Source organism: Trachypithecus francoisi, unplaced genomic scaffold, assembly GCF_009764315.1.
Source record: "Trachypithecus francoisi isolate TF-2019V2 unplaced genomic scaffold, Tfra_2.0 Lachesis_group17, whole genome shotgun sequence".
Lineage (NCBI taxonomy): Eukaryota > Metazoa > Chordata > Mammalia > Primates > Cercopithecidae > Trachypithecus > Trachypithecus francoisi.
The window spans coordinates 13117892-13131797 of NW_022681462.1; the positions used below are offsets into that span (position 1 = coordinate 13117892).

Here is a 13906-nt window from a genome sequence, read left to right on the forward strand (position 1 = left end):
TATAATGATGTTGTGTTCCATGCCACTTGGAGTTGATCAGCAATTCTGGGTCACTTCTATGGAATTACTTTTAAAGAAAAAAGCCTTGCGTAAACATTTACATGCGGCTTTACAAGTCTCATTCATTTGGTCTACCAAGTAAGGTCAGGGATATACTGATTTTGGGGTGGTGGGGGTAGCTTCTCTATATGGATCATTTTCCCTGACACTCAGTCTCATGAGCCCTTCTGACCCTAACTGTATCTCTCTGGCTGAGATTCTCTAGCTGAGAATTAGTAGTGAGAGTGAGTTATGCATGTGAAAACATGGAGCAGAAAGTAGGTTAAGATCCGCTGCTATTATATATATACAGCATACTCATGAGGTGTAAAACCAGGGATTTTTTTTCCTGAGTCATTTTTCTTATCAAGTAGTTTTGAACTCATAAAGCCTGGCTAAGGGCTGTTACAGAAGTGAGACTTCCGTTTGATTGAACTTTGTATGCTTAACATAAATGCAAGAATGATTAACCACTGTTTACATCTTTTTTGACTGTGTCTGAGAAATCTTCCTGAGTTTTAAAGAATTTTGCTACTGCCTGTCATGGTGAAAATGAGGTTTTAGCTTCAGGATTCACTCTGTTATAGCAGTATCGTTTCATAATTCTTTCTCCTTCTCCTCTTCCTTTACTTTCTCCCTTCTTACCAGACTCCAAATTATTAATAGGAAGTTTGTATTCATGAGTTTTTATTTTGTTTGAAGGCTATATATTATGAACGTATTTTAAATCTTAAAAAGGTTACAGTAGCTAGGCATGGTGGCTCACGCCTATAATCCCAGCACTTTGGGAGGCTAAGGTTGGCGGATCACCTGAGGTCACGAGTTTGCAACCGGCCTGACCAACATAGAGAAACCCCGTCTCTACTAAAAATACAACAAGTTAGCCTGGCATGGTGGCGCATGCATGTAATCCCAGCTACTAAACCCCGTCTCTACTAAAAATACAACAAGTTAGCCCGGCATGGTGGTGCATGCATGTAATCCCAGCTACTCGAGAGGCTGAGGCAGAAGAATTGCTTGAAACTGGGAGGCGGAGGTTGCAGTGACCAAGATTGCACCACTGCTCTCTAGCCTGGACAACAAGAGCGAAACTCCATCTCAGAAAAAGAAAAAAAAAAGTCACAATAAATCGTAGAGGCAGTCAACAACTACCTCTTTTCGTAGATTAGGAGGCTGAGACCGAGAGAAGTTAAATGATTTGACTTTAGGTAAATGGAAGTGGAGTTGGAGCTAAAATTCTTAATCAGATATCTTCTTTTGACCACACAACTTCTTGATTTTACACTACATACAATTAAGTATATTGAGTTCAAAAATATTTACAAAATGTTTGAGACATTCAGTATTTGAACTTTCTATTTTAAAATCAAATAAGTTTTCTAAATGTAAGTCTGTTATCAGAGGTATAAAAGAGAGTGGCAAACAACACATAAGATCACATTTCTATGTAGAAGAGGTAAGCCAGCCTGATTCAGAATCTTTAATTATACCTGTAGAGCCAAACAAATACATGTCAACCAGAGTTCTCTTTAAATATTGCCTATTAGAATCTTTGGAGTAAGTATTTTTTATTATAAAAATATTTTTATAGAAATAATTTATCTTTATTGATTAAAAACTTGCAGCCACAAAACAGAAGTATTTGGGGAAGAAAAAAATGTGTTGCAATTGTTCAGATGGTTCTTTTTTTGCTTTTACAGCTTCAGTTCTCATATTTATGTGCTTGAGTGGCTATTTTTTTTTTTTTTTGGAGACAGAGTCACGCTCTGTCACCCAGGCTGGAGTGCAGTGGCACAATCTCGGCTCACTGCAACCTCCATCTCCCGGGTTCAAGCGTTTCTCCTGCCTCAGCCTCCTGAGTAGCCTGGATTACAGGCGCATGCCACCATATCCAGTTAATGTTTGTATTTTTAGTAGAGATGAGGTTTCATCATGTTGATCAGGATGGTCTCAATCTCATGACCTTGTAATCCACCCACTTTAGCCTCCCAAAGTGCTGGGATTACAGGTGTGAGCCACCACACCTGGCCCTTGAGTGGCTTTTTAAGAAAGCTATTAAATGTAGGCCGGGCACAGTGGTTCACACCTGTAATCCTAGAACTTTGGGAGGCCAAGGCAGGTGGATCGTTTGAGACCAAGAGTTTGAGATGAGCCTGGCTGACATGGTGAAACCCGTCTCTACTTAATATACAAAAGTTAGCCCAGTGTAGGGCACGCACCTATAATGCCAGCTGTTCGGGAGGCTGAGGCAGGAGAATCACTTGAACCCAAGAGACAAAGGTTGCAGTGAGTCAAGATCGTGCCACTGCACCCCAGCCTGGGCAACAGAGTGAGTGAAACTCCGGCTCAGGAAAAAAGAAAGAAAGAGAGAGAGGGGGAGGAGGAGGGGGAGGGGGAGGGGGAGGGAGAGGAAGAGGAGTCTTCTCTTAAACCCACCTTTGTTGCCTATTCTAGCATCTTCAAATCTTGCTCTATAGTTTGTACACTTTCTTGCTTTTGGTGTTGTAACTAATGAATTTGCTTGGATTAAATTTTGCAATCCTATTCCTGAAAGAAATAAAAATATTATTTTTATTGACCCATTTTGTCAATTTCTTAAGCATTTGAGCCCTGATATTTGTTAATACAAAATTGGATAGGAAAAACTTTACAGTCTCTCTTCTCTTATGGAGAAAAGAAAATGCTTAATTTACATGATTATAAAGATTCTAGTGGTGGTAAGTTTGAATATTATCAAGGTATTACAAAAGATGCTATTGCTGAGTCTCTTCTTTAATGTAGGCTATGTTTAAATTCATTTCAAGTATTGCTTTACTATGATTTTATGACTTCTCTTTCACACTTTTTACTTGCTTCACCATGGTGTACAGAATTTCAGCTCAGAATTTCAGCTCATTTTACGTTCTTTTCAACATAAAGACAAATTTTCTGGGCTAATATCTAGAGTATATGTAGTTTGATTTTAAAATATAAAAGTCATTGGCCAGGTGTGGTGGCTCACACCTGTAATCCCAGGCCTTTGGGAGGCTAAGGTAGGCAGATCACCTGAGGTCGGGAGTTCAAGACCAGCCTAGTTAACAGGGTGAAACACCATCTCTACTAAAAATACAAGAAATTAGCCAGGCATGGTGGCGTGTACCTGTAATCACAGCTACTCGGGAGGCTGAGGCAGGAGAATATCTTGATCCCGGGAGACAGAGGTTGCAGTGAGCCGAGATCGCGCCATTGCACTCCAGCCTGGGCAACAAGAGTGAAACTCTATCTCAAAAATAAGTAAATAAATAAAATAAATAAATAAATGTCAGTCATAAAATTTTTATAATAATCAGATTAAGTTGTTTGAAATGTCACTTAGGAAACAATTAATTTTTCTTGAGAATTTCAATAACCAATTTCCTGCCTTCCTCTCATAGAATACTTTAGCATTGCATAGTATAATTAAAATTACTTCTAAAACACTATGACTTTTGGCTTGCTGAAATTTTTCTACAATTTGACAAAATATTTTTATCAGCAAATCTTAGACAGTTTTATTACAAATTCTTGTTTTGTTTTAAAATGCTAACAAACATAAAAGAAAAAGCCTCATGCTAAGTACTGCTACTATTATAGTGGTTTTGTATTTTGAGTCAGAGTTTTATTTTAAAAGTACCACTGAGGCCGGGCACAGTGGTTCACGCCTGTAATCCCAGCACTTTGGGAGACTGAGGCAGGTGGATCACTTGAGGTCAGGAATCCAAGACCAGCCTGACCAACATGGTGAAACCCTGTCTCTACTAAAAATACAAAAATTAACCAGGCATGGTGGCACATGCCTGTAATCCCAGCTACTCATGAGGCTGAGGTGGGAGAATCGCTTGAACTGGGGAGGCGGAGGTTGTAGTGAGCCGAGATCACACCACTGCACTCCAGCCTGGGCAACAGAGTGAGACTCCATCTCAAAAAAAAAATAAATAAAATAAAAGTACCATTGTTGTGCAGGTGTGGTTTCTCACACCTGTAATCCCAGCAGTTTGGGAGGCCAAGGCAGGTGGATCACTTGATATCAGAAGTTCAAGACCATGCCACTGCTCTACAGCCTGGGCAACAGAGTGAAACTGTGTCTCAAAAAATAAAAATAAAAGTACCATCATTTTCAAATTAAAACTTGAAATAATAAAAGCTAGAAAAACTTGGTATCTCTATCAGCTTACCAGTATTATTATAGTGCTTTCAACCTGAAGATTCTTATGTTATTATTGATTGGATTTAAGTTATATTGAAAAAATATTCTCATTAAAAACTCTAAAGATTTAAGGTCTTGTAGCATACAGAAACCTGTTCTTTGAAAACTTTGAGAAAACAATTTCAGTGGCGTGTGAGTATATTTACAACACAGGACAGAATGAATTATCAGATCCCTGAGTGGTCTGTGCTTATGTAAATACCAAAGAACATTTCAGAAATGAGTCAGCTTCCTGTTCTTTTTATTTTATTTTATTTTATTTATTTTAGTTTTCTGGGTTTTTTTGAGACAGAGTCTCGCTCTGTTTCCCAGGCTGGAGTTCAGTGGTGCAATCTCAGCTTACTGCGATCTCTGACTCCTGGATTCAAGCGATTCTCCTGCCTCAGCCTCCTCAGTAGCTGGGATTGCAGGCACCCGCCACCCCACTGGGCTAGTTTTTGTATATTAAGTAGAGACAGGGTTTCACCATGTTGGCCAGGCTGGTCTCGAACTCCTTGACCTCAAGTGATCTATCCACCTTGGCCTCCCAAAGTGTTGGGATTACAGGTGCAAGCCACTGTGCCCAGCGTTAAATTTTATTTTTGAATTGAGGTCATGCTCTGTCATCCAGGCTGGAGTGCAGTGGTACAATCATGGCTCACTGCAGCCTTGAACTCTTAGGTTCCAGCCATCCTTCCACTGCAACCTCCCTAGGAACTGGGACTATAGGTGCACGCCACCACAACCAGCCCATTTCATGTTCTTTTAAAAACAGAAATTTGTTATGTATCAGTTTGTAATGGCAAGCTGGTAGACTATAATAAAAGAATATAATTTTGCACATCTAAGAAAACATTTTCAAAATTGGCATATCATAATGTTAATACTATTAGATACTGCAGAGGATCTCAAGAAACAGTAAAGATCCAAAAATGCCATTTTTGGGAGTACCATTCCTGGAGAAATTGACAGGAGTTTTAGATATCACATCTTCTGAACATTAAGAATACTTAACTCCTCTAAAGTATATTATTGTTTTATTATTGCTTTGCACTTTCTCAGCCCCATAGAGCTTATTAATTTAATAGTCTTATTTTTGAGAACACTAAACAATATTAGAAAATATCGGATGGTATTAATGTGATTTAATTCATCTGCTTTTATTTCATAGAGCCGATCACTGAAACAGCTTCACCTAGAAGAACAGAAGACTCTTTTTATAATAACAGCTATAATCCCTTTAAAGAGGTGCAGACTCCACAGTATTTGAACCCATTCGATGAGCCAGAAGCATTTGTGACCATAAAGGATTCTCCTCCCCAGTCTACAAAAAGAAAAAATATAAGACCTGTGGACATGAGCAAGTACCTCTATGCTGATAGTTCTAAAACTGAAGAAGAAGAGTTGGATGAGTAAGTACATTTCATTTTGCTATCATCACAAGTTAGTCTCTATGTTAACTAAAGAGATTCTTTTGTAATGTACCTTTAGATGGGTACAAATCATTAATGTGCACTTTATAAGTCAGTATCTAACTCATCCACTATCTGAATGTTTATAGTCTTAAACCTTATTCTCCCACCCTCTTCCAGGTAGATGTGTGTATGCCCTAAACTAACTAGTGAGGAAGATATATTCCTAGAATCTCTGGTTGGAATTCCAATTGTGTCTTCTCACAGAAACTATTATAAACGGTATTTAGGTTTTTTTTTTTTTTTTCCATCAAACTCTGTAGACATTAAACTTCAGTTGTGTTACAGGTCTGTTGGGGAGGAGAACAAAATAATCATTTGTGGTATTGATTTGATAAGAAGACTTGTATAGATATCAAACAATGAAATAATAATATTTCTAAATTAGGGATTATCACAAGCTCAGTATGAATAGACTGTGTAATTAGGGCTGCCATTTGCCCAAATCTGGAGTGGGGATACAAAGGGGATGTGTTCATATTGTAATCTGGAGTTATACAGTTCACAGCCTATATGGCTACAGACCATGACCCTAAGTGTGTTTTAAAAGCAGCAGCAAAACCTCCACTTCCAGCCATGATGGGATAACACAGACTGGATTTAGCATTTTAAACAACTGAAAACTGGAGTAAGATTATATGAAACAATAAGATTCAGACATTGCACACAAACAGCACAGGATAATGATCCCTGAGAGAACAGAAACAAAGAAGATGAGCCCTGCAATTATGTAACATTATTTGTGGGAGTTTCTAAATGCAGTTCAGAGAGAAAAAAACGCAGACAGATCCCAGTAATCACCCTGAATTAAGGAGACAGAGTTTAGACTTGGGAGTACTGAGGTGACTAGAATTTGTATGTCCACAAAGACTTCTACGTAAATATTTTAACATCTTTATTGATTATAATAACAAAATGGGAACAATTCAAATATCTGTCAACAGGCAAATAGATAAACAAATTGTGGCATATCCATACAATGCAGTACTACTCAGTAATAAAGAGGAACAAACTGTTGGTAAATTGCAAGATCATTACGCTGAGTGAAAGATGACAGACCAGAAAATAGTATACTGTGTGATACCATTTATTTTAAACTCTAGAACATGCAAACAATCTATAGTGAGAAAAAGCAGATCAGTAGTTGTTTACAATCAGAACTGGAGCGAGGAAGAGATTAAAAAGGGGCACCCAGGAGACTTTTGGAGGGACTGGAAATGTTTGTTATCTTGATTTGTGCTGATGGTTTCACACTTGCATGCATGCATAAAAAATACTGATTAAATTTTATTTTCAAGTGTAAGCCGTTTATTGTTTATCGTTTATACCTAAATAAAGCTGTTTTAAAAAGAACAGCAATCTTTAACTTTAATAACAGAAATATTATATCACATGAGTGATTTCCAGCTTGGAATTCTTGGGCCTTTAGGTCTATTTGATGTAAATAATTGGTGTGTGACTGAAGAGATCTTTAAAATATTTAATAATAAGTAATATAATTATATGACAAATATTAATAATGATTATGTGATCACTTGTGAGGCTATATGAGCCTTTGCTTTCCTTGGAAATACATAAGCTTTTATGTATTAACATTATTTAGAACTTGGGAAAAATAGTTATTTCTTTAAAAATGCAGCTTGAAAGGAAAATATTTCAAAATACTGTATATGTGGGTTGAGAGGGGAATAATAATAAGGCTCCTTTGAATCATGAAAGTTTGGGGTAATTGCTTTGTGCAAAGGGAGAGATGTGATCTCTCTACTGTGCGTTGGTTAGCTCTTATTTTGAGCACTATTTGTCTACTAGTTGTTGTATTTTATAAGGGGCATTGGTGATTCAGAATGTTAACAAAGTAGAGAAAAAGTCATTGAAGTGTTCAGAAACCACATCAAATAAACAATGATTGAGAGTACAGGGACCATTTGATTTTCAAAAGAGATGATTTAAGGGAACTGTAATAACTAACTTCAAATATTTTGAGACTAGACGGGTGTGGTGACTCACACCTGTAATCCCAACACTTTGGGAGGCCAAGACAGGTGGATCACTTGAGGTCAGGAGATCGAGACCAGCCTGACCAACATGATTAGACCCCCTCTCTACTGAAAATACAAAATTAGCCAGGCATAGTGGCAGGTGTCTGTAATCCCAGCTACTCAGGAGGCTGAGGTGGGAGAATCCCTTGAATCTGGGAGGCAGAGGTTGCAGTGAGCCCAGACCATGCCACCGCACTCCAGCCTGGGACTACAGAGCAAGACTCCATCTCAAAAAAAAAAAAAAAGAAAAAAAGATTTTGAGACTTTTATTTGAAAGAGTGAGAAAATTGATTTGTTTTCTATTGCTCTGGAGTTGTGTTTCTCATCTTTTCCACATTTTATAACATGTGCTACATGCTTCCTGGGTATGGCTGGGTTTTGATAAAACCTAAAAAAGTTCTAATCTCTAAAAGTCTCAGAATTACACCATAATAATCATCTGATTCTAAACCCAAACCCAGGTTGACATCTTATTACTAATTAATAACTATATGGGGGGTTGAAAAGTTGGCCCAACACTTGGTAAAGTTATTATATTTGTTTTCTTTCAAATAGCTAACATGTGATTGAAATAAAATTTCTCATGGGTGGTGTAGGTGCTGAGTAATAGCCACACACCTAGAATATTTGAATGTAAATGCAAACTTTAAGTACAGGCATTCAGGTATTCCAAAATACATGAGTATTACACAACACACTCACACCTGCTCTCTTATTAACAAATTAAAGAGACATCTAATGTTTGCTTAAACTTTTTAAATGCCTTAATAAAAACTAAAATCAAAATCACTGGGTGTTTCCTTTTGGCCATTCTTTTTCCACATGAAAGTCACAGTCTTTACAAGTTTCTCATGAATAAAGAGCGTTCTAACTTGCTCAATCATCTGGGGTTACCAGAGGGAGTCTGTAAATACTCTAGCTTCTTTATTTTGTAGAAATATACACACAAGTTCTAAAGATTGCACATAAGCTAATGTGCAAGTCCAGGAAGAACTCTGTTTGTATTAATTACTTGTTTGGTATTTATCATCTTTTCTCTGCAAAAATTTATAGGTTCAATGTCAGTAGCAGAAATCTTCCAAAATACGTTCTTACTTCAATAATAAACTTATGACCTTTCATCAAGCAAAAAACCTATATGACTCATCTTCTATTACCAAATTCTTCCTGTATACTCTATGACATTAAACTATCACACATAAATAGTACGGAATCCTTTGATGTGTGGAATTACCTTTAGTGTCCCAGCATATCCATAAGCACAAAGAGAAAGTATTCATCCTTCCTTGCCTTTTAGGACATGTCCTTTACACTTAACAACTGCATGGGTTTCTCAGTTACTTGTATTTTGGGGGATAATTCAACTCTTCTAGTTTATATAGTAAAAATGAAAACCAATAAACCAATATTATTTTTTCAGAACTTTTATGAAGTGACTTTTAAGGCCTAGCATGCAGTCATTTCTGGTATGGTTTTGTGTCAGTTTCCCAATGTAACCTTCATTGAATTTTATTCAGGGAAGCTACATGCCCATTTTAATAACTTGGAATTTGTTTTTCCAAAGAAACATAGATATCAAGGTGAGAGGAAGAGACTATTCCCTAGCTTCATTTTGTATTATTTTTCCAGTATGTTTAAATTAATCCTGAACCAACTTTGGTTTTTCTCTCTGTAATTCATTTTTCTGGATGAATTGTTTTCTAAACAATAAATAATGTCATTTAAAATTATTCTGTCCAATTTTCTCCTTAATATAACCAGTGAATTTTCAACTTACAATGAGTTAATGATATAACTAATTTATTACTCAAATATACAATACCGAGATAAAAATAATTGTCTCTTAGAGTGATGCATAAAGTTCTGAAATAGATTGTTCAAATCATAGGTGATCAACAGAATGTAAAAATAGTCCCAATTCTGTAAATATTTTTTCTTTGCTTACATTTATTTATATTTAAAATATATTAATCAGCAAGTATGTAACTTGTCATTGTAGAGAAAGGGATAAGTGTTTGCACAGTGCTATCTCTGTGCAGCCACTATTCCTGTTCATTTTTATAGCACTTAAAAAAATTGATATGTGCTTCACATAACATGAAAGTATACAGTTTAAAATGTACATGTCAGTGAATTTTAGTATGTTCACTATATTGTTATACCATTACCACTATCTAATACCAGGATGTTTTCATGACCACAAAAAGAAGCCTCATACCTATTAGCATTTAGTCCCAATTCCCCACTTCCTTCATTCCCTGGCTACCACTAATCTACTTTTTGTTTCTGTGAATTTGACTATTTTGGACATTTTACCTAAATGGAAACATTTCCTGTTCATTCTTGAAAAGTAAGGAATTGAATTTAAGTTAGGGATCTCTGATCTAGAAGGGAAAAGGACCATTCAAAACTTTCGTAAGCAGAGGCTTCTTGTCCTTATTCTGATTTAGTGCCTAACCAGTAGTGGTGCCAGCACACTGTTGTCTCAGAGGTGAATTACAAGTGTGTGGAGATATTAATTTTCTTAGTCCTAAAGTACTTGGCAAATGCAAGTGTTAAACACTCTGAAGAGAGGCACTCTTAGCTTAGACTACACAGGAATTCCTCAGATGAAACTCTGAACTCACAATATAGAATTACAAAACACACAAGGAAACAGTTTATTAAGAGGAAGAGTCAGGAGACAAAAGAAATAGTAGGATTATACATGCAAGAACTTCAGATACTAGATTTGTCAGATAGAGACTATAAAATAAGTATGTTTAAATGATTAGTACCTCAAATCTTTGTAACTGAGGTACCATACACACAGATATATGAAGAAATACACTTATTAAAATTAAAAATTCCTGGAGAATTGAATATTAGACATGAAGAAAAAATGAACTGGATCAGAGATGTGAGAGAGTTATCTAGAATATAGCAGAAGAAAAATAAAGATTTATAAAAATGGAAAGGCTAAAAACCTGACAAGTAGTTGTTCAACATAGATATAAGATATTTCAAAGAGAATAGAGAAAATACAGAAGTGGCTATCAAAGAGATAAAGGCAGATAATTTTTCAGAACCAATAAAACACATGACTTCAAACTCAGGAAATACAAAGTGTCTGAAATAGAATAAATCAAAAGAAATCCACACCTAGACATGTCATAGGTGTCAAAATTGCTCAAACCAGAAATAAAGAGATCTTAACAACTACATAGAAAAGATGACTTACAAAGGAGCAATGTTAGGCTGACAGCGGATTAATATCTTCAAAACCCTGAGATAGAATAACTGACGACTAGAATTCTCTACCCAGCTAAACTATCACTTAAATGTAAGGCTGAAATAAAGACATTTTCAAAGCCTAGGAGAATTTACTATAAGCAGAACCTTGCTGAATGAACCACTAAAACATGTTCCATAATGAGGGGAGAATTTAACATAGAAGAAAAGATGAAATACAAGAAAATGTAACAGAGCTCGGGCGTAAAAAAGAAATCAAATCAAGATTTTTACATCTTCCTTTTCCTTGGGTATAGAAAATATACAGGATTTATTATTTTTAATATTTAACGTTTTTCTAAGTTTCTATATATAGTAGTTTGAGCTGAATGTGACCTTGTATTAAATATTTTTAAGTACTTTTTAAAGCCAAATTTTAAAAAATCTGGATAGAAATGGACCAAAAGATTAACAGTCATTATTTCCAAATTCTGGGTTATCACTGGTTTGGGTTTTATTAAAAAAAGAAATTTTAGTTTTCAGTGCACGTTTTATTATTTTACTTGTAAATGAACTATTTTTTGAGAGACATCTAACAATAATTCTTCTTTCACTTAGATCAAACCCTTTTTATGAACCTAAATCAACTCCTTCTCCAAATAATTTGGTAAATCCTATTCAAGAACTGGAAACTGAAAGGCGAGTGAAAAGAAAGGCCCCGGCTCCGCCAGTCCTCTCACCAAAAACAGGAGGAGTAAATGAAAACACAGTTTCTGCAGGAAAAGATCTCTCTACTTCTCCTAAGGTAGGATTTTATTCAGAGTAAAACATGTATTAATACTTGCTCTTTTCTCCCCATGCCATTTAATTTAAATTAAGAAAAGACATTTTTGGCTATTTTTGATGATTTAAAAATAATATACAAGAAAATCGATTTTACTGCAACACTGCATTTATGTTTGTGAGCCCGTAAGTTTACAGTACAGTATGGATTGGATGGTTTGGGTTAAGATTGTTTTTAAAATGCTGTTTTGAAATGAGAGGAAGAAAGGTCTTATAATTGTAAGACTGGTGCTTTAAAGAAAGGATACTCTATAACTATCGGGGAGCTTCAGCAGACAGGTCCCTGCTGATGCATACCCACCCACCGCCTCCTCCACAGCACTTTGATGGCATGCATGTGCACACAGACCTCACCACCCTGTTGTCACTGATGGGCTTGTGCATGGACCTTGTGACTACCACCCTGACCCTACCATTCCCCCTCCGGTGGACACATATGTGCACCCTGCCACCCCGCCATTGCTGGTGTAAGCATATGCACACAAACCCTGCCACCCTGCCCCCACCAGCATGTAGGCACTGCTGCCCTATCCCTGCTGGTGTATGTGTACCACACCTCATTGCCGCCACTGGTGCAAGTGCACATGCACAGTCCCCACTGCCCATGGGCATGAACCCCACTGCTACCACCCTGATGAAATGCTTTTGCCAGCACCCCACATCAGAGTGATCTTGCCAGCAGACTGGGAATATCTCAGCCCCTTGAGCACAGCAGGTGCTTAACCTTGAGGTCCCAGGTAACAAAGCTGTGGGTCTGGTGCCAGGCCCTCAGAGTTAAAGCATGCAGCCCACGAATGCTGAGAGCACCTTGGCCCCTTGAAATTATCCAGAAACAAAGCCAGTCATTTGAACACATCGTATACCATAGTCAAACCTTCAATGACATCAAATAATGTAAAAGTAAAAAATTGCATCCAAAGGACAGCAGCTTCGAAGATTAAAGGAACATCAGCTGACATAGATGAGAAAGAGCCAGTGCAAGAACTCTGGCAACTCAAAAACCTAGTGTCTTCTTACCTCAAAACAATCACACTGGCTCCCTAGCAATGATTCTTCACCAGACTGAAATGGCTAAAATGACACACACAGAATTCAGAATCTGGATAGCCATAGAGATCATCAAGATTCAGGAGAAAGTTGAAATTTAATCCAAGGAATCCAATTAAATGATACAAGAGCTGAAAAATGAAATAGTCATTTTAGGAAAGAACCAAATTTATCTGATAGAGCTGAAAAACTCACTACAAGGATTTCATAATACAATCGGAAGTATTAACAGCAGAATAGACCAAGCTGAGGAAAGACTCTCAGAGCTTGGAGACCAATTCTTCTAAACAGCTCAGTCAGACAAAAATAAAGAAAAAAAAAAGAATGAACTAACAAAACCCCTAAGAAATATGAGATTACATAAAGAAACCAAACCGACTACTCATTGGTATCCCTGAAACAGAGGGAGAGAGAGCAAGCAACTTGGAAAACATATTCAAGGATATTGTCCGTGAAAATTTCCCCATCCTTGCTAGAGAGGTCAACGTTCAAATGGAGGAAATTCAGAGAACCCCTGTGAGATTCTATATAAGATGACCATCCCTAAGTCATGTGGCCATCAGATTCTCCCAGATCCAAGTGAAAGAAAAAAATATTAAAGGCAATTAGAGAGAAACGGCAGGTCACCTATAACAGGAACTCCACCAGGCTAACCACAGACCTTTCAACAGAAAACCTACAAGCCAGAAGAGGTTGGGAGCCTATATTCAACATTCATAAAGAAAAGAAATCCCAACCAAGAATTTTCATATCCAGCCAAACTAAACTTCATACGATAAGAAAAAATAAATTTCTTTTCAGAAAAGCAAATGCTAAGGGAATTTGTTACCACAGACCTGCCTTACAGGAGGTCCTTAAGGGAGTGCTAAACATAGAAACCAAAGATAATTATTGGCCACCACAAAAACACAGTTAAATACATAGACCATTGTATTAGTCTGTTCTCACACTACTATAAAGAACTACCCAAGACAGGGTAATTTATTTTAAAATGAGGTTAAATTGACTCACAGTTCTGCAGGCTGTATAGGAGACAAGGCTAGGGAGGCCTC

At 36.9% G+C, this 13906-nt stretch overlaps 1 protein-coding gene across 15 annotated transcripts in view; it reads left to right on the forward strand.

The window, feature by feature from the left end:
* Positions 1-13906, forward strand: part of EHBP1 (EH domain binding protein 1) — a 344785-nt gene that overhangs the window by 146939 nt on the left and 183940 nt on the right. For all 15 annotated transcript variants that reach the window (XM_033239195.1, XM_033239197.1, XM_033239199.1 and 12 more), the window contains 2 exons: positions 5415-5655; positions 11583-11769. In XM_033239195.1, coding sequence (XP_033095086.1) covers positions 5415-5655; positions 11583-11769 — 428 coding nt within the window. The remainder of the gene's footprint in view (positions 1-5414; positions 5656-11582; positions 11770-13906) is intronic.